The sequence below is a fragment of the Papio anubis genome, chromosome 5 (assembly GCF_008728515.1).
Source record: "Papio anubis isolate 15944 chromosome 5, Panubis1.0, whole genome shotgun sequence".
Classification (NCBI taxonomy): Eukaryota; Metazoa; Chordata; class Mammalia; order Primates; family Cercopithecidae; genus Papio; species Papio anubis.
The window spans coordinates 39,825,126-39,846,143 of NC_044980.1; the positions used below are offsets into that span (position 1 = coordinate 39,825,126).

At 41.5% G+C, this 21,018-nt stretch overlaps 1 protein-coding gene across 1 annotated transcript in view; it reads right to left on the reverse strand.

The window, feature by feature from the left end:
* Positions 1–238: 238 nt before the first annotated feature.
* The window catches only part of MROH2B (maestro heat like repeat family member 2B), a 74,250-nt gene continuing 53,470 nt past the window's right edge, over positions 239–21,018 (reverse strand). The window contains exons 28-42 of the mRNA XM_003899618.5: positions 20,555–20,675; positions 17,717–17,814; positions 15,182–15,334; positions 12,540–12,697; positions 11,898–12,024; positions 11,223–11,410; positions 9,940–10,080; positions 8,129–8,243; positions 7,375–7,521; positions 6,947–7,129; positions 2,887–3,042; positions 2,411–2,542; positions 1,895–1,997; positions 830–895; positions 239–377 (exon numbers count right to left, since the gene is read on the reverse strand). Coding sequence (XP_003899667.4) covers positions 271–377; positions 830–895; positions 1,895–1,997; positions 2,411–2,542; positions 2,887–3,042; positions 6,947–7,129; positions 7,375–7,521; positions 8,129–8,243; positions 9,940–10,080; positions 11,223–11,410; positions 11,898–12,024; positions 12,540–12,697; positions 15,182–15,334; positions 17,717–17,814; positions 20,555–20,675 — 1,995 coding nt within the window. The 3' untranslated portion in view covers positions 239–270. The remainder of the gene's footprint in view (positions 378–829; positions 896–1,894; positions 1,998–2,410; positions 2,543–2,886; positions 3,043–6,946; positions 7,130–7,374; positions 7,522–8,128; positions 8,244–9,939; positions 10,081–11,222; positions 11,411–11,897; positions 12,025–12,539; positions 12,698–15,181; positions 15,335–17,716; positions 17,815–20,554; positions 20,676–21,018) is intronic.

The window sequence follows — 21,018 nt, forward strand, 5'->3', positions numbered from 1 at the left end:
CTGCATAGTATTCCATGGTGTATATGTGCCACATTTTCTTAATCCAGTCTGTCACTGATGGACATTTAGGTTGATTCCAAGTCTTTGCTATTGTGAATAGTGCCGCAATAAACATACGTGAGCATGTGTCTAGAGGAAGAAATATACCACCACTTCAATATCCCCATCCTAGGCAGCATCTCTTTCCTCAAAATGCTGCAAGTTTGTGAGGTAATAGGATGAAGACAGGAGTCAGATATAGGAAAAGCCAGCAGTTTATTTCTTGATGGCTTACAGAGGAATGCTTGTCTCTTTACACCTTCTCAGGAGGGTCTGCAAAGCAGCCTCAGCTGCTCTCTGGACACTAATACATGGATCTCGACGAAGTGCTTGGAGCCCTGAAATGGCAAGAATAGCAAATAAGCACACGAGGAGGGTCAGAGCCCAGCAACAAGGGCAAACCAAGCCAAGGCCCAACTTTTTAGCACTGAGGGTTAGATCCAAGTGGGGCTCAGGTCCTCATGCTCGAATTTTATCCTAAAAGGTAGAATGTGGAACTACAAGAACTGCTTTTAACATTGAAATAAGGGAAGAGAAGCCCTGACCTTGTGATCAGTAGGTTTAGGCAATTGGAAAGTTGTAGCCTATTGGTGTTTCTGATGCCTGCAAAGAGCTGGAGCTGGAGGTTGCTTTATACCCTGGAGAAATTCTAGTGTCTAGAGAGCATCAGATACAATAACTGGTGCTAAGATTTTCAAGTTCTGGGCTCACGTGGAACTTAGAGTAGCAACATTTTCTCTTTTCCTAAGAATGTAACAACATGCTGGGAAGAAACCAGGTTGGTACTCACGTGTGATCAGTTGTTCTCTGTCTAGTAACTCCACATATTGGCTGGTCAAATTGAGAATAATGGCATCTAAAGTTAATAGGAGACAATGTTACTGATTTCATTATAGAGGAAGAAGCCATGAAAAGTAGATCAGGTTAGACTCTGCACCTGGTGAGAAGGTAAATGGTAGGCTGGTGAATGAGCAAAGTATATGACTTCCTTTGTACCCCCTTAAATGATGTCAGGGTGACTTCTGTTGGGTCCAGAGTGCCATGCCTGCAAGTAGTCACTTATCCAGAATATTTGGCAGAGTTCACAGAATGATCTTCTGAGGAGGCTAGTTGTTGTTGGGATTTCAAGTGTGTGTAATATAGAATCTCTGTCTTCAAAAAATGTATAATATAGTTGGGGGGATCATATATATGAGTCAAGAAGGAACCCTCATATTTTTAATTTGGTCTTAAAGGTCGTGAAGGGAGTGGGCCTGTAGTTTCTTGGCTGAATTAGTTGGAACAGGCTTCAAAGTAAGACTTAGAATTTCATGATAGAAGGATCTTTAGAGACTTATTTATGTTTTATTTTATACATCAGACAGAGAGGTAACATAAAGTTAAGTCAATTTCCAGAATCACATGGCAGAGCCAGGGGTTGCTGGCCCCCACATGAACATACTTCCCACTTGTATCATGTTACCAAAGCTCTCAGCTTGAACTGAGCTTTGGATGTTGAGTGTGGGTTATCTTATGAGATGAGGTGAAGAAAAATATTTATGTAAGAGCAGCAGCTGGGAGCAAAGATTTGGGGAAAAGAAGGAGCAGAACTTGGAGCCAGAAGGAGCATGAAGGGCTCAGATGGGAGGAGAATTAGTGTAGGTGAGTCAGGAGTGGTCATGAGTTTTCACTGCAAAAGGAAGCAGGTTTCTTTGCGGGAGGATGTTACAAGATGTAAGATAAAAGCCCTTCCTGAGATTTAATAAAAAAGGTTATATTGGTCATACTAGTGTTTATACTGGACAGCTTCTGGTCAAAGCAAAACCAGATGGAAAGAGCAGACATATCTGGGTAGGAAATGGGGGTGTGTACTCACCTGTGAGTTTGACAGCTGCACTCCTGATCACCTCCCAGCTGCTAGTGAAGAAGGTGAAGGAGTGTGTGTGGAGGATCCACAGAATTTCCTGGTTTTTCTTGGCCTAGAAGAGATGTGAATTACAAAGAGAGCAACTGGAAAGTGAACCTTTGTGACATTCAGCATCCTATAGGTCCTCAGAATGGATCTGTAAAGGCCAGTGAGCACTCATACAGCCATAAATTAATTGACTGAAAATCGTCTTATGCGTATTTTGATCTACATTTAATCAGGAAGGCATCAGAGTTTAAGGGATTAATCAACTGATATGAATTTTAGGAACCGAGGAGAACACATCCCAGTCAGGACTTGGGAATGGAGCAGAGGGTCCTGTGGCAGGATACCAAGGATCACTGCCATCCTTCCAAGGCAGTTCTGGCTCTGGCCAGATATTCCTTGCTACATTGTTTGCCCTTCTAGGATTTGTCTAGACCCTTGTCCTGCCTGTTTTGGAGGCGGCATCTATTGGACACTCACCAGTTTCACACAGAATTGCCTATAGAAATCCCTGACCCTTGGTAGATCCTGATCAAGGAGATGGTCTAATACCCCGTAGACTTCCTGGAGGCCCAAAAAGGGAATGCAGACCATCAAGACATCACGGCAAGCCTGGAAAACAGAGTTTTCTGCATCACAGTCCAGAACATTAGGATCTCCTTCCAGAAGGGAAAAAATGCTGAACAGTACTGAGAAAGAAGCAGTAAAAGTCAGTGGTGTGAATGGCTTTATAGTCATTGCTGGCACCTTCCCAGTTTCAAGGATGGAAGAGTAAACTGGGGAAGAGATGGCAAGAAGAACCTAGAATTGGAGAAGAGGTTTTCAGACTCAGTTCTAAGGGGTGACTTTAGATCTGGCACTTTAGATCTGGCTTCTGGTGCAGCTAGACCAGGTTTATTGGTGCTTCTCAGCCATGGGGAGAGCAGGAGGTGCAGGTGTCTGTGGAGAGCACTTACAACTCCAATCTTGGGGTTGGGATCCCAAAGGTGCAGAAGGAATGAGATCAGGCTCTTTTTTATTTCTTCAGCAAAAAAAATCTTCCACCTTCTTCCTGTTAGGGATGCCAGGTCCTCAAATAAGAAGATGGCAGTCAATCTCACATCATCCTGCTCCTGTGGTGACGAATGCATGTCGTGGTGAATATCCTCTCAGATGCCATTCCCTGCCAGCACACTGTCAGCTCTAATCCCACCCTTCCCACTTCAGCAAAAGAAGGCTGGAACCCAGGCACTGGTCCATCATAGTTACAGCCTCTAAATGTTCCAAGAACTCGCTTTCTTTCCCTGAAGCTTTCTCTCCACACTACATGAGTTTAAAAAAACCCTGGGTCTGGGGTTTATGTGATGCCAGAGAGTTGATTTCTGTCTTTGAGTAGCCAGTGGGGAAGTGTAAGCATGACCACAGGAATGATACACAGGGGTACTCATAGACAAAGCCAGGGAGGGCTTCTGCCAGTTGTGTATTTTACTTAGTTTGGTTGCGCTACTAGCTTAGAATTATGAGGTCTCTAATCTTAATTGTCCAAGGCCTAGTACTGTTCTCCATGACACCAAATATTTTCTAAAGGGATTACAGGCAGTTTGGGAATTTGGGCCTTGGTTCTTAGAGAGGTTAAACACAGAAGTGCCTAGCTCTACTCTTGAGTATGTGAAGTTATGGAACTTTCTTTTTTTTTTTTTTTTTGTCTAGGATGGCAAGCAATGATTTTAGGAAACCAAGAGAGGCCAGGTGCAGTGGCTCATGCCTGTAATCCCAGCACTTTGGGAGGCTGATGCGGGTGGATCACTTGAGGTCAGGAGTTTGAGACCAGCCTGGCCAAAATGGTGAAACTTTGTCTCTACTAAAAATATATAAATTAGCCAGTCCTGGTGGTGTGTGCCTGTAGTCACAGCTACTTGGTAGGCTGAGGCACAAGAATTGCATTAATCTGAGAGGAGGAGGCTGCAGGGAGCCAAGATCATGCCACTGAATTCCAGTGGTGAAGGAGCGGGACTCTGTGTCCAAAAAAAAAAAAAAAAAGAAAGAAAAAAGAAAACAAGAGAAAGGTGGTGGAGGAAGATGGCCTCCTGTTATCTCGTTAGAGTTATGTTTCAGAGTTCCGACAGGGAAGAAATGAAGCGAGATGAATTTCATGGAAGATTTTTTACTTTTAGGCCCAGAAAACCAGTTTAAAATACCCATATGAACAAAGAGGGATTAAAGAAAAAGCAGTCCTGAATAGCAGAATATTATTTAGATCCACAATAAAGTTAATATAGATCTTCTAAAAAAATGATGGTTTGTTGGGAAAAGGCCGGAAAAGCTCAGATGTGACCTTGTATAATGAAAATGAAAGTAGAAACACATTCTTTAGATTTATTAGGAATAAGGTCAGGATATATTTTTAAAAGGTATCTCTTTAGAAAGAGAAAGCTAACCAAAAACAAGGTACTAGAAAAGTAGAGAAGCATCTTGTTAAAAAAGTTTGAATTTTGCAAAATCAATGAGCTAATGATAGGTCCAGGAACAATCGACCAATTGGGATGATGAAAAATCTGAAAGAAAAAGTGGCAAAAGGGTTTTGGGTGCTGGGAGAAATATTAGAGAACGTCTAGTCCAATGTCCTCATGTTTGCTTGAGAACATTGAGTCACAGAGGGTAAAGCGATTGCTCAGGGTGACAGGGTAGGGAATAGTAGCAAGAAGGGAATGGAGCATGTGGCAGCAGCCACATTTTCCATTCTATCATTTCATTCAAGTGTCACCATGTTTTGAAAAGTCTAATAAAGTATTTAAATATTGAAAGAACCAAAGAAAGGAAACTTGGAGATTATAGAGAGCTATGCTTAATCTACAGAAAAATATTGGGGCAACAGATCATAGAGTTAAATATACTTATGTAAAGATGGCATTACTGGAGAACAAATAAGAGCCAAAGTTTTGTCCAATTTTACTTTTATGCAAACATGATGGAGTTGACACCTATTAGAGATGAGCAAGGTCTGAGCTAACAACCAGTAAGACTTTAGCACATTTTATCCTTCTCTGATGACACTGAGAAATATTATCTTGACCACGAAATTGTTAAGTGGACTTGTGATTTACTGGAGGCTCATATCTAAAAGAATGATTATCAGATCAACAACAATCCAGGAAACTTAACAGCTGGGGTTCTGAAGGAGTGACTTCAGCCCTGTGCAATGAAGAAAAAGAATATCATTGTTATTTTTACCCCAGTAAGCATTTTTGAGGACAAGATAATTAAAAGTTGCTGTTTTTTTTTTGTTGTTGTTGTTTGTTTTTTTTGGAGACAGAGTTTCACTCTTGTTGCCCAGGCTGGAGTGCAGTGGCATGATCTTGGCTCACTGCAACCTCTGCCTCCTGTGTTCAAGCGATTCTCCTGTCTCAGTCTCCTGAGTAGCTGGGATTACAGGCACGCACCAGCACACCTGGCTAATTTTTGTATTTTTACTAGAGGTGGGGTTTCACCATGTTAGCCAGGCTGGTCTCAAACTCCTGACCTCAAGTGATCCATCAGCCTCAGCCTCCCAAAGTGCTGGGATTACAGGCATGAGCCACCATGCCTGGCCTAAAAGTGATATTGGTTAATTGGAGGAAATAGTTGGAAACAAGCAGAAAGATATTTTCAAAGGCCAGGTTTAGGCTAGCACATACGCAAGAAAAACCACAAAAATACAAAACTGAAGAATGCTGCGGGCATATATTACAGACTAAAATCTAGAGGTTCATATAGTTAGCATGCCAAGATCAGGAAGAAAGGGCAAAATTTTAAAAAAATGGAGCAAAGAAATAGGAAAAGGTTGGATTTGAGAGGTAATATTTCCTTAGATTCTATTCAATACTTCTTGAGCCTCATTTAGAGGTCCAACTCAGTCACAGGCTTGCAAAATATTTAATGAGCAGAAAAATTAGGTTTATGATGAATAATGAGGGAAATGAAGACTTCTCAAGTCTGCAGACGGTAAGGTAACTAGGTAATCGAAAAAAGCCTTAATGTTTATGAAGAATGCACTAGAGAAGGCAACCAGCAGTTTTCCATCTCCTTTGACAATAGCACATGAGGAAGCAGATTTAGATTACAAAATAATAGGTTTGGGTTAAAAATATTTTTACATCGATGGCAATGAATAACCAAAAATAAATACTAAAATGGGCTTCCTGGAAGGCATAAGGGAAAATTACCCTCTGCCTAGGACTGCTCACTGATCTTTTTTTGAAATTGGGATTTTGGAGCAGGCAAACTTTTTCTCTAAAAGGCCAGACAGTAAATAGTTTAAACTCTGTGGATCCTAAGGTCTCTGTAACAGCCAATCAACCCTGTTAGTGGAGTGTAAAGGCAGCAATAGACAATAAGTAATCAATGAGTATGGCTGTGTTCCAATAAAATTTTATTTACAAGAAGAGGCTGTGGGTGGGATTTGGTCCATGGACTGCAGCTTACTGACGCCTAGATAAAATGAGTCTCTGAATGTTGGAGGTGGAAAGATAGTGTTAGAAGCAACATTGTCTTTATTCAGGTCCTAGTTTCTCTTTGAGTACTGTCATACTTGAGATGAGGACTTAGGTGCAAGTAATTTATTTGGGAGGTGAGCCCAGGAAGCATGTTGGGGAGTGGGAATGAGATAGGGAAGGGAGGAAAGCCAAGAAAGGAAGTATTAATGAGTGTGTTACTGTTATGAACAAGTGGAGCTCAATCTTTCTGAGGGGTGAGGAAGCCGGGAAATTTATCTACAAACTCTTGTTTCTTATTGTTTGAGGGTCCTTCCCAGGGCATTTATTCCCCCAACAATTCTGGCTCACTCAGCTTAGACCAAACATGACTGCCAAGCCACAGAGCACCCTCAGGCAGAGAGACACAGGAAGCCATCAGCTTGTATGGAGATTGTGCAGGTGACTTGTCTGGGGCAGGTCAAGGAACATGGGTGGGACACCGACAATGTCTTCTGTGAACACTACCTAAACCTTTTTCTGTTCCTTAACTTCTGGGGAGGGAAGATTCCTAAACAGGCTCACTTACATCTTCAAAGAAGGTCCTTGTTTGCAGCACTATTTCCTTGAAGTAGAAGCTCACATCTCGGTCTGTGAGCAGATTCAGGATTTTTTTTAGAGCCTTTAAGCTTTCACAGACGACTTCGGTGCGAGCCAGGTGATACAGGCCTCTGATGATAGATTCTAGCATTAACTGCTTATGTTTCTTCACCTATTTTGAAATAAGACCTCTTAATCTTCAAAATTGTTCTGTGCGCATCTGGAATAGGGAAGGAGTCCTCAGACAAGAGGACTGAAATTTTGTCAGGGTCACATGTACTTCAACCCAAGAACTACTACTTCAACAATGTATCTGGATTTCCAATTAATTTTTATGCAACTACTAGGTGTGGGTTAGGAAGTAATTATTTCAAAACTCTACTTAAGTGAACCTTTTCCCCTTAGGACGCCTTTTACCTTGTGAGGAGCCCCAGATGCTGTGTTGCCGAGCCCTCGGATGGCCATCTGCCTCAGAGTGGCGTTGGAGTCCCAGGCACTTTGATCCATCAAGATCAGCACATCTCGCAGATTCCCATGCTTCCAAAGGATTGGCTCCTTCATGAGCTGAAACCAACACACTCCTCCCCTTTAGTTAAGGGTGTGGCCCCCCACTTCAGGAGAGTGCCAAAGACGTCATAAGTACAATTAAAGAGAGGACCCCACTGCTTGTGGAGCAGAGGAGGAAGCCCTCTGGGGAACCAGCAAGTCTTGCTGAGGCTGAGCTCTAGATGTGAGCAGCGCACAGGTCAGGCTTACGTGGTGCTGTGAACCCGGTTACCTGCATAAGAGATGTCTAGTCTCAATGGAAAACGGGGCAGGGAAAACAGGAATGATTGATAGTTTTCCTTCTCTGGATTGGCTGGAATAGTCTTTAGGCCAGAATTTGAAGCATCAGTGCCACAATGCTTTGTTTCATCCCTCACAGATTTATTGTCCCCCTTTCTCTGTCTTGTGCAAACTAGAGGGCAGGAGGTGGGTGAGGTGGTTTATTTTTCCTCTTTCACCCCCTGCTTAGGTACCATATCTCTGGCAGTAGCTGGTCTCTCCTCTATTAAAGCCCCCCACTTTGAAGTCTGTTTTCCCTGGTTCCAGTGCACACTGGGCTCCAGACCCTAAGAGAAGTACCCCAAGGGGACCCAGTGAGTGTGCTCTGAGGGCTGCTCTCCCTTGCCTCAGAGAAGAAAGCGGTGCCGGTTATCCGGTAGTTCTCCGAGGAGGAAGTGAGAGATGAGAGCAGCTGTTCCATGATGTCCAGTATGACTCCGTGTTGCCACACTGCCATGCTCCTAGAAAATGCACGTTTTAGCAGAGACTTATTTTTCTAAACAACGGAGGAAAGCTTAGTCTATTTGTTCATCAGGCAAGTAATTTGTCTAAAAAGGAATGCTTGGCTGGGGGTGGTGGCTCATGCCTGTAATCCTAGCACTTTGGGAGGCTGAGGCAGGTGGATTGCCTGAGCTCAGAAGTTCGAGACCAGCCTGGGCAACACGGTGAAACCATGTCTCTACTAAAATACAAAAGATTAGCCAGACATGGTGGTGGGCGCCTGTAGTCCCAGCTACTCAGGAGGCTGAGGCAGGAGAATTGTTTGAACCTGGGAGGCAGAGGTTGCAGTCAGCCGAGATTGCCCCACTGCACACTCCAGCCTGGGCGAAGAGCAAGACTCTTGTCTCAAAAAAAAAAAAAAAAAAAAAAAAAAGAGACACTTGATGAAAGCCCACCAGGGCTTAAATTTTAAAATGACCTATCCAACTGTCCAATTTAAATGTAGTTTGAAATTCCATCAAAAAGCAGTCTAAGGACATGAATAGATAATTCTCAAAAGAAGATATACAAATGGCCAACAAACTTATGGAAAAATGCTTAACATCACTAATGATCAGGGAAATGCAAATCAAAACCACAATGCGATACCACCTCACTCCTGTAAGAATGGCCATAATAAAAAAAATATTTTAAAAAAAGATGTTGGCATGGATGCCATGAAAAGAGAACACTTTTTCACTGTTGGTGGGAATGCAAACTAGTACAACCACTATGGAACAGTGGAGCTTCTTAAAGAACTAAAAGTAGATCTACCGGTTGATCTAGCAATCCCACTAGTAGGTATATCTACCCAGAGGAAAAGAAGTCATTATACAAAAAAGATACTTGCACACGCATGTTTACAGCAGCACAATTTGCAATTACAAAAATATAAAACCAGCCCAAATGCCCATTAATCAATGAGTGGATAAAGAAAATGTGATACACACACACACACACACACACACACACACACACCATGAAATACTACTCAGCCATAAAAAGGAGTGAAATAATGGCATTCACAGCAACCCAGATGGAACTGGAGACTATTATTCTATGTGAAGTAACTCAAGAATGGAAAAGCAAACGTTGTATGCTCTGTCTCATATGTGGGAGCTAAGCTATTAGGATGCAAAGACATAAGAATGATACATTGGACTTTGGGGGTTTGGGGGAAGGAGCAGGAGTGGGGTGAGGGATAAAAGACTACACATTGGGTACAGTGTACACTTCTCAGGTGATGGATGCACCAAAATCTCAGAAATCATCACTAAAGAACTTATTCATGTAATCAAACACGACCTGTTCCCCAAAAACCTAATGAAATTAAAAAAAAAAATTTTTTTTTGAAAGGCTGATTAAGAAAATGTTCAACAGAATTCTAGGTATGTGAATATTAAATATTTCTTTCAAAAAATAAGTATAGTTTGTCTAAAGATGTTCACCTGAATCATGTTTCTTGAGGTGAGTGGTGTGTGTGGGGCTGATCTTACCGTCTCTTCTCACTCCCTTTTCCTTCTTCCCTGTTTGTCCTCCTTCGACTATTAGTCCTAAGTGAATCATTATGCTCAGTGAAGTTGCCTGTATTGCACGTTTTTTTTTTTCTGTTTTTGTTTGTTTGTTTTTGTTTTTGTTTTCTTCTTTGTATCTGGTTCTAGAAAGTCTGCACATTACCTGGCCAGTGAACATACGCCTATGTGATGTGTACTAGGACTGCTGAGGAGAGTCCATAAGTTGTCCCCCTCATCAGATTCCTTTGCAAGGCCTTCTCTCATGGCTTGGGCTTGCAAACATCTTAGAGTAGCAGTTGAAAGCCTAAAGAAGACAGTCAGCGTTACAAAACTAAGTCAACCCTTATAGGGAATTGCAAATTCCCAAGTTTACCTTCCCACTCCTCACAATGCTTTCCCACCGCTGGACTAGGGGATGTTGTGTAAGGGAAAAACAGGCAGCCCTATGCTCACATTTTAGCCTTAGGATCCTTGGGGACATTCAGATGACGTGGGTCAGTAAGTAATGCCACAAAATCTTGTCAACACTCCCCCCATGAGAAAAAATAAGCCATAAGAATAAAAAGTGAAAAATACCATATTTCACTGATTCTAAAACAGCATCTCTAAAATCAGGATGCATCCTGCAGTAGATGTGTGTTACAATTGTTCTTGGCCAGACAGTACTTGTGACGTAGTTGCTATTGTCTGTGCATTCACATCTGTTGCCTGTTAAGGTATAGCTCTTTATATTACCATCATTTATGTAAAGTTACATGTATTATTGGAACTATTACTTTTAATAGTAAAATCAGCAATTACTTTTGCACCAACCTAATACATGTGTTGAATCTAAATGGTGTTTAAAGTGTCTTTAAAAACGTTGCACTATAATTTTACACTGGAATGAAAAGTTCTGCAAAAGGCAAGGAAACAGAATGATGTGATATAAAATGAAAATTTATACCTCATAATCCTAAAAGAGTTCCTTTGATAAGTACAGAATAAAAATTTTAAAGTTTAAGAAAGCATTGATTCACTGCTTACTTTAGAGTCCTTTTCTGTTTTCTCAATGGTATGCAAAAATACTTTTTTTCAATTGCTGAAGTCTCAGAGTTTATGAAATATGGTATTTATTTTTATTTTTCTTCTTTCCCTGGTGGACTTGAAGATCACAAGATTCCAGCCTCTCTAGGAAGATCTCAATGATAGAAACCAAAGATAATACAGTAGTTCCTCTAGGAAAGAAAGCATAGACCCTCATTCTTTAAGTGACTATTCTGTGTAGCTACACTGGATACTGGCTCAAGAAGAACTATGGTGTCATGGCTTAGGGACAGTAGAGCCTTGTTTCTTCATGGACAATGGATGTTATGACAGAAAGGGCAGACCCTGACTTCTGCAATGCTGCTCCTGGAGTCTGGGATTAGGACCTCTGTGGAAGATGCTTCCTGATTGGCCGTTTACCTGCAGGGGTCTGGGATCTGCTGCTGTTCTCCCTGCTGCATCACATGCCGCCTGCGGCTCCAGGAAGAAGTGGGCATCTTCTGGCCCAGTGTGCAGCTAACCAGCTTCAGGAGGAGAGTGAACAGCTCTGAATACAAGCCGGTGACAGAGGTGCCTATTGAGATCACTTCATACATAGCACAGGCCACCTGAGAGGAGAAAGGGCCTCTTGGTCAGGCAGTCTCATTTCCTCCAACACCATCTTCTGTCTGGGCTGATGTTCAACTTTGTTTTCTCCACCAGTAAAAACACATAGAAATGGGAGGGTTTATTGTCTGGAAATTTCTCAACTCAGGGACTGCCATGTTAGTCCTGTGACTGCCAGGGGATACTAGTCAAGTAAAATAAAATGTTTTCAGCATTGGGGTTTTTCAACAAAAAAGGGTCCTTCGGATATCTTCTAGACTAATCTAGAAATATAGATACATAGATTTTGGGGGTGGGGGTTGATGAGAAATTTGCTTCTAAAAATGATCAGCCACAGACAAAAGTACAGCCATAACTATAAACTGAATGAAGTTAGGGTATGAGAGAAGGAGGTGTCATTAATGTGAGAGCACCAAGCTCCAGGTGGGGATAGATCATAGAGGATGGCACAGTCTCAGGCAAGTGATGGGTTCAGGCTGTCCAACTCACTGAAATTGCCTCAACCCTGGCGATGTCATCTTCTAACTCGGTCTCCAGTTTGTCTATTAAGGCTTGCAAGAGTTTCCCACTGGAGGCTGGCTTTTCAGCCAGCGCCTTCCACAATGTCTTTGTGTCCCTAGGGTGGCAAAGCAGGAAATTGGTAGATAAGGCACAACGCCTCAGGCTCTAAGCTTCTCCATCTGACTCACTCTAAAATCACATTATGACTAATCACAATTTCAAGGGCAGATGGACATGCTGCCATGCCTGGGGATAAGAAAGATGTTTTACATAACAATTCAGCAACCTAGCCTTGGGTTACAGAACTTTGTTAAAGTCCACTAAGATGGGAACCTCTCATGTAGGTGCATTCTAGGCCACCAGAAAGGGGAGGATATTCACTTTTTAATATTCTCTTATTCCTATGGCATATGGTTAAAAATATTATTATGCAATACATATATATCTTATATATATGAAAAGCACTTGGAAAAACCTCATTTGTGATTCAAATACCAATTGTTAAATTGTTATTCAGATGAGCTATTTTCAACCTTTGTTTGCTATCTTGCTCTCAAACCATAAATCCCTCCCCAAGGCCTTTCAGAGTGGCCTTCTCTAGGAGAAGGAATCAGTTCAATAAGAATCTACCTGTCAAAGGGCAGAGGCTTCTGTAAAAGGTTGTCAACAACTGTTTCCATGTGAAAGCTGGCTATCTGGGAGATGGCTTCTAGCATGAACTGAAAACTTTCTTCTTTTTGTCTGAGGACTGGCATGTGATGGTAAATTGTGCTTAAGATCTCCAATAGCTAAAGAGAAAAAAGCGAAGTCAAACATTAAGTTGCCATTTTCCCTCTATGTGAATGACTCAGAACAGGTACCTGTCGTGGGTGGGCAGTTGATGAATTCTAAATAATGTTAAAAATAATAATTGATTTCACATGTGGCCTATTTCTCACTCAGGAGGATTATTCATGAATTGGGTATTTATTCCTAATTCAATTTAGGAAACATTTTGTGAAAGAGTGTATTATGACAGTTGCTGTGTTTGCCATTGTTGCAATTTACCAAAGATGAAAAAGATGTACCCCTTTTGCAAAAAGAGTGAGTGATCCAATAAAAAATATCAATCACAGACCTAAAGTCCTGTACTTCAAGGCAGTCTATGGCAAATGGTATACATGAGGTGCACACAACCAGAATCCAGGAGGAACTGATTCACATTGGAGGGCCATTTGGTTTGGGTCTTGAAGCATTTGTAGCAATTTCAAAAGGCAAGGTGGAGACAGATGGTGGGGAAGGGCATCCTCGTCAGAAAGAAGAAAAACAGACAAAGATGTGAAGTTAAAAGACATGAGAATAGGTGGAGCACAGAGGATTTTTAGGGCAGTGCAACCACTCTGTATGATCTTATACTGGTGGATACATGTCATTACACATTTGTCAAACCCATGACTATACAACACCAGGAGTGAACCCTAAACCCTAAAGTCCATGAAACTGTGGACTTTGGGTGATAATGATGTGTAATTGTAGGTTTACCGATCATAACAAATCTATTCTGGTGGGAGATACTGATAGTCGGGAGGCTGTGTGCATGTAAGGGGAGTGGGTAGATGGGAACTGTGCTTAATTTTGCTGTGAACCTAAAATTGCTCTAAAAAATCTATTTTTAAAAAAATCATGGGAACATGGGCATAAGAAAATGCTGAGATTCCTAGTGTAGGAGAATGGTCCAGGCTGGAGTGTAGAGAGAACAAGGGTAATAAAAGGAAGATGACTTTATAGAAAAGATGAACCCAGATCTCAGAGTACTGAATGCCACCTTTATGAATTTGGATGTTAATCTGTGGGCAGTAGGGAACGATATCACACATTTGGATTTTTGACATGGACAAAGGCATATATCTATGCTAAAGTAACTTTGCTTCTAGTAGACATTTCTTTCTCTTATTTTGGATAGACATTTAAGTTAGACATTAATTTAAAATATATTTTCTCTGAATTACAACTCCTTAGTTATAAATAGCCCCCCTTTATGATTACCACAGATTCCCAGCTCAATGATGGTTGGAGAGTATTTAGGTCCCTATTGTAAGCCTTTTCCTACTGTGTGAACAATTCTTTATGCTATACACTCAAATATATGGACATTCCACATTTATCAATTTATCAATTTTGGCTGTCCAGTGCCTACCACATCGTATATACTCAATAAATGTTTTCAAAAAGACTTATTAAAAAGTAATTAGCACAGAGGAAATTTTCAATGCCCTTAACACAAAAGCTGTGCTTTGGAGAGTCTTTAAATTGAGAGTAGTTGACTGGACCATAGGGACAAGAACTTCTTTCTCTTACTCCCTTTGAATTGCTTTCATTTAGTTAAAGACTTTTTCTTTTCTTTCTTTTTTTTTTTTTTGAGACAGAGTCTTACTCTGTTGTCCAGACTGGAGAGCAGTAGCACAATCTCAGCTCACTACAACCTGTGCCTCCCTGGTTCAAGTGATTCTCCTGCCTCAGCCTCCCAAGTAGCTGGGATTACAGGCACCTGTCACTATGCCTAGCTAATTTTTGTATTTTTAGTAGAGACGAGGTTTCTCCATGTTGCTCAGGCTGGTCTCAAACTCCTGTCCTCAAGTGATCCACCTGCCTTGGCCTCCTAAAGTACTGGGATTACAGGTGTTAGCCACCTCACTCAGCCCATTTTTCCCTTCTTATTAATGTTTGAATAACTTGTATTCTATTTTTGACTTCAGAAGAGAAAAGAGAGGTATCTCCACTTGGAGCTCTTAACCAAGCTTCCTGAATTTAAATCTTGTTCACTCTGCTTAACTCTCCAGTTGGGAAGAAGAATTGAGGACTTTTCCCAATCCAATGGTTATCAGACAATAAACACTATGGGGTGTGGGAGAAAAGCCTGAAGAGTAGCAGTGAAATTAGAAACTCCTGCCCTCGGTGGTTGTCTCAAAGGCATCCACATGGTCACTCTTATCCTTACAGCTCTAACAACCCAGTTTTCAATCATCCAAATGGCCTTGTTTCAAAGATGCTTCCTCTAGCCAGAGTGAGACAGTTTGAAAAGCTTTTATATTAAAAGACAAGAGATGCAATTGAGACAGGACCTCAACATGAGCCTTGTTGTTAAACACACAATGTGGGTCTCTAATGAGGCCTCTTGAGGCTGTGCAAGCCTTTGCATGCCGCCCATCAGTGGACAAACAGAGGCAGTGGCTGACTTGGCATTTTAGAAATGATAGAATTCTGCTCAGTTGTAAAACTGGCTATCAGTTCACCTGATCTTCCAGAGCAGCTCCCTGCTCCTTCAGGACAGTGATCATCCATATGCCACAGGCCTTTGTGCATGTGGAGTTGAGGCTCTCCAGACCATCCAGCATTTCCTCTAAGAACATCAGAATTTCTTCATTTGGGATGAATTTACTGACAATCTGAAAATGCACCCAGAAAGATTCATGTAATCAACCACCCCATTTTATATCTAGATACTTACAACATGCTGTTATGGTTTGTTTTAGGGTATTAGAAGCCACTGAACTTTTCAACAGTTTTGACTGAGGCCCCAGAAACTAGAGAAAATACTAGAACAGGGCATAGACATGACCTTTTATTACTAAGCAAACTTTCCATGGAGTTGTCTTTTTATCATTTCATATTTATTGAATCCTAAGCCTGCTAAGGCAATTTCCTCTCCAAGCCTAAAGTTATAGCATACTACATAGGGAAAAATAATGTAGAATGCTTATATAGCAATATATACATTATAAATTCCTTTTACATACATTCATATATCATAGAAACATGTCTTGAATCTGCCACATAATACCTAAACCTTGAGAATTCAGGAAAATGTATCAATATGTACTAATTACCATGCTGAATAGTCAGATGGTGGACAATGTACATACGGAGTATGGATTATTATGAGCCTTGTTTCTTGCTCTTCCATATTTCAATATTAAGAACAGTCCATAAAAGGTCAATAAAATGGAAGAACTTTGCAATTGATATCTCTAGGTGCAAGCACTATACAGAATGCTTGGTTGATAGCAGTGTGTGAATTTGAGTGTGCATGTCTGTGTGTGTGCATTAATGAAAAAGGAGTGGGAGGGTAGGTGAAAAGCTGGTGTTTGAATGAGTTCCAGGATCATTATCTGGGGAATTAACTAAGCAAAATGGTAATGATTATGAGTTTGTAGACATGAGAAAGTTCCTATTTACAGTGGTCTTCCCCTTGCATTAAGTGGCCGGATGACATTGTGAAGATATGAGCTCCTTTCCTTGAATATTTGCACATCCAAGCCATTCGCTGAGTTATTATGGTTCTAAGATCAAAGGACTATGCCATGGCTACCATTCTATGTAACTCCAAATGCTTGCCTGTTGTCCAAGCTTCATGATTAGCTGTTTTGTCTCACAGTGGGTTGGATGTTGATTCAGGAGCAAAGGAAAGAAGGGAGCTCATGTTTTTGAGCACCTATTATGTGTCGGGCACCTTTTAAGGCATTTGACATATGTTCCCTTCCTGTCCCCCAAATGGCTTCTCTGTCATTTGCTGATCAACTACTCATGTCTCTGCTACAGCCACCTTCCTTGGTCCCAATTGCCTCATTTGATAGCTGGAGTCTTGCAGTTTCCTCCAAACTGACTTCCCTAATTTTGCTCTTAACAGTCTACATTCAAGTCTCCACATAGCTGCCAGAGTGGCCCTTCAGAAATGTAAGTCTTGTTGTGTTTTTCCTCTCAGAACCACTGTTAGCCTAGAAGAGGCATTTGCACACTAGGAATATGAGCCCCGTCCTCAAGATATTTCACTTCTCTCTTTAAGTATATTGTCATAACGTACTGATTTTGCTGGATCCTTTACTGCCACCTGTGGAAAATTGCCATTAACATCAATGTAAATCTGTAATGTCTACATTATGAGTGATGTTGTCACACATGAGGGTGCCTTTTTGCATTTCAAAATTGGCATAATTATGTGTAGTGGCCTGACTCTTCTCAGAACCCTCCACTGGCTTTTGATTTCAAATAGAGCAAAAAAAAAGTTCCTCAAAAAGGCTCAGAAGGCCCTTGGATCAGCCTCTGGTTATCTTTTGGATCTCATTACTCCCTCTTTCTATACTTTAGGGGCTTTGCACTTGCTGTTTTCCCTCTGCCTGGAATTCTCTTTTCCAGATATTTCCATGATTATCTCTTTCAGGGTGTCCTTCTCCAGAGGATCACTTCTTACCTATTCTTTATTCCCTTTCTTGACTTTAGTTTTCTTGGTTATCATTATCTGATGTTTATTTTTTGGATTTCTTTTACTAAGATGCAAGCTCAGTGAAACAGGAATTGTATTTTCTGCTTTCTTAGTGCCTAGAATAGAGCTTTGCATATGGTAGGTGCTCAGGAGAAGGGAGGTAAGTGAATGCATGACTGAATGAGTGATTGAATTGATCGGCCAGTCCTCACAACAACCACAAAATGGTCTTTTGTTTTTGTTTCTTGAGGATGAGGAGACTGAACTTCAATCAGTGCACACAGAGTGCATCTGATTAAGTCCAAAGCTCTTGTTCCTTCCACTCCAACCCACAGCATCCCACATTCTGGGGAAGAACACTTGGTCTACAAAGTTTCCTACCATATGAAATGATCAGTAGTGAGTGTTGACTAGGCATGTGTACTCAGAGTTAGAAAATGACAGGACCATGAGTCCTTCAATCAGCTTGAATATCTATCTTCCTTTGCAGTGGGGAGTATGTAGCTTACCCATTTGGAAATCAATCCAGAATCTTTATATCCACTGGCCACTCCTCCATATTTATTACCTTAGCTATTTTAGAAGAAATCTTGATCTGAACCTGCACGTCATCACTTTCCAGCCCTTCCTGCAAACCCTGCAGTCTTTCCACTTCCAGGCGAATGCCTAAAATCAACAAAGGGAGAAATGTTTAAGCATTCAAAGACCTGATAGGGGTTGACGAGGCTGGCTACATTTTGATATGACTCTAAATTAGCTGCTGTCTGATGAGATGGTGAACATAAGCGCTAACACATACTGAGGGGTTTCTACATGCTGGGCACCATGCAAACACTCTGCATACAACGATCTCATTTATTACTTATAAGCATTATCTGAGGTAGACTCTCCTGTTCCCTTCTTGGTTTTGCAGATGAGAAGGTGGGAACAGAGATGTGAAGACATGGCCCAAGGCACATGGTGAATAAAAATAGGAGAGTCTGAATTTGAGCCCTGGTCTGTCTGACACAAATGCCCAGGCTCCAACTACTCTGCTATGCTGCTATCTCTCTTGGATTTCTATTCTTCAGTGAGCTCCCTCATTGGGGAAACTGAAAAGTAACTATTGTAATGAGAAGTTTACATCAGCAACTGCGTAAGTGATTGTTGATATCAATTTGTAAATGCAGGCCTAACCAATAAAGATTTTCTGTTTGTTATTTGAATGTATATTAATCATGGAAACTAACACATGAACCATTCTACGGAAGGCAGCCTAGCCCAGTGCAATACACGTGGACTTTGAAGTCAGATGCGCCTGAGCTCAAAACCCAGCTACTCTGCTTTCAGTGGTCCAAGTAACTGGAAACTTCTTAATTTCAGATTCTCCCCTTTCAAAACTAAGTGAGAAATGTCCATGAGTATCGATGGGTATTTAATTTAGCATCACACTTGTTACTTGTGTCTAGTAGGTATTTTAGTAGTACATGTTCTTTCTCTCCACCATGCTTGTTTGGTCCATCAGGGAAAATGTCAATGTAAATTACAAAGTATGGGAGTTTTATTAACAAAGAGTGTTTGAGGACCTGAATGTTTCATATTTTAGGAAAATGAAGTAGGCTAAAGGAAAAATAAGTAGAACAATAATAGAATCCAAATTCCTTTCTTCCTATGAGTTCCCTACTGGCATATTTCTGTTATTACTGTAATGGTTTTTGTTTTGTTTTGGTTTGGTTTTTTTGAGACAGTCTCCCAGGCTGCAGTGCACAGGTATGATCTTGGCTCACTGCAACCTCTGCTTTCCAGGTTCAAGTGATTCTCTTGCCTCAGCCTCCCGAGTAGCTGGGATTACAGGCATCCACCACCACTGCTAGCTAATTTTTTGTATTTTTGGTAGATGATGGGGTTTCACCATGTTGGCCAGGCTGGTCTTGAACTCCTGACCTCACGTGACCCACAGACTTTGGGCTCCCAAAGTGCTGGGATTACAGGGTGAACCACCACGCCCAGCCTGGAATGGTTCTTTAGTTCTCACTTCCTTAATTCTGCTTTTTTCCTGACTTGGTAAAAACATATATCCTTAATTATCTTCCTATATCCCAAAGGACTTTCATACCTACTTTGACTCTGCTGAAGAGTTTTTTCTTTTCTTTTGACTGACTATCTCTCTCCCCCTAACCAAATCCTACCTTTTGGCTTTAACACACTTTTAAAATGTGAATATTGGAACTGTAATATCTCTGTGTCCCCAGCATTAGAACAGTGCCTGACACATGGAAAGGCACTCAACAAATATTTTGAATACCTAAAAGAATGATGTGTGGAACACAGGCAGGCATGAGATGGCATTAAGTCTAGACTGTTTCTGGCTGCGCCTGCTCTGCAGAACTGCACACACACAATGTAGAGCTGTCCTTGATGAAACATAGACTCAACTAACCTGGACAGGCCGGGCGCGGTGGCTCAAGCCTGTAATCCCAGCACTTTGGGAGGCCGAGACGGGCGGATCACGAGGTCAGGAGTTCGAGACCATCCTGGCTAACACGGTGAAACCCCGTCTCTACTAAAAAAAATACAAAAAAAAAAAAAAAAACTAGCCGGGCGAGGTGGTGGGCGCCTGTAGTCCCGGCTACTCGGGAGGCTGAGGCAGGAGAATGGTGTAAAAACCCGGGAGGCGGAGCTTGCAGTGAGCTGAGATCCGGCCACTGCACTCTACCCTGGGCGACACAGCGAGACGCCATCTCAAAAAAAAAAAAAAAAAAAAAAAAAATTAACCTGGACAGGAAGCCCTGATTGTTGGTTTCAGCCTGAGATGGAGGTTTAAAAGTTCCTAATATCTGTGGTATTGACAGTTATTCACATGTACTTGGAGAGCAGGAGGAGCTCCTGCTCTGAAAGTTTCCACAATGTTCTGTCTCTTGGAGAGCTTTGAAAGGCACTTAGTACCATGATAATACTGCAATTTTCTCCTGAAGAAAACCATGTGATAGAGGAAGCATTGCTAATATGCCCAATTGCTTAGTGATTTAAATCGGAGACTCTCAAAACATTTTATCTACTTTAATGGATCTTTATAATGCTTTGGTGTTATTATCTCTATTTTAAAAAATGGGAAAACAGAGCCACTGAGGAAAGAAATACTTGTTTCAGATCTAGGAGTCAGATTCTGTGATATAATTAAGGTATTAAAACAGAAATTGCTGAACTGGAGAGGGAAGGAGAAACAGAGAGAGAGAGAGACAGAGAGACAGAGAGAGACCGAGAGAGAGATGGGGAGGGGAGAGGAGAGGAGAAAAGGAGGAAAATGAGGAAAGAAGAGAGAGGAGAGGGGAGAAAGGAGAGAGACATAGGTGCATAGGAGAAAAGCTGAGAATAAAAGAAGATGGGTTTCTTTTCTTCATTTGTGGGCTCCCCACCTTTCCCTCACCTTTTATATAGAATAGACCAATAGTTGAGCTAGCAGCCGCCTGACGGATGGTGGGCAGGGTATCACAGGAGTGAGGAGCCAGGAGTCCAAGCAGTGAACCAATTTTAAAGTTCTCTGGTGCCTGCAGGATAAAGGAGGCACCCCGTTGTGATGCGGTAGCTTGGTCATATCCCAGGATATTCCCAACACTGGATCTCAAGTCTCTTATTTTCTCTCTGCAGGTCCTTGTAATGAAATCTGATCTTGCACTTTCTCCTAAAAGATGCCTATTTTTAAGGGCAGTGGAAAAGTAAGCATGCATGTAAAGACAACCCAATAGCTCAATTTGTATGTGTGAGCTGCACTCTGAAGTTAGAGCTCTCTCCAAAAATACTTCAAAAAGCACTTTGCTCTGAGATGCAAGATCCACCATGCAGGAGTTTTGGATTCCAGACGTCTCAGAGATCCCTGCTGTTCACAAGCAA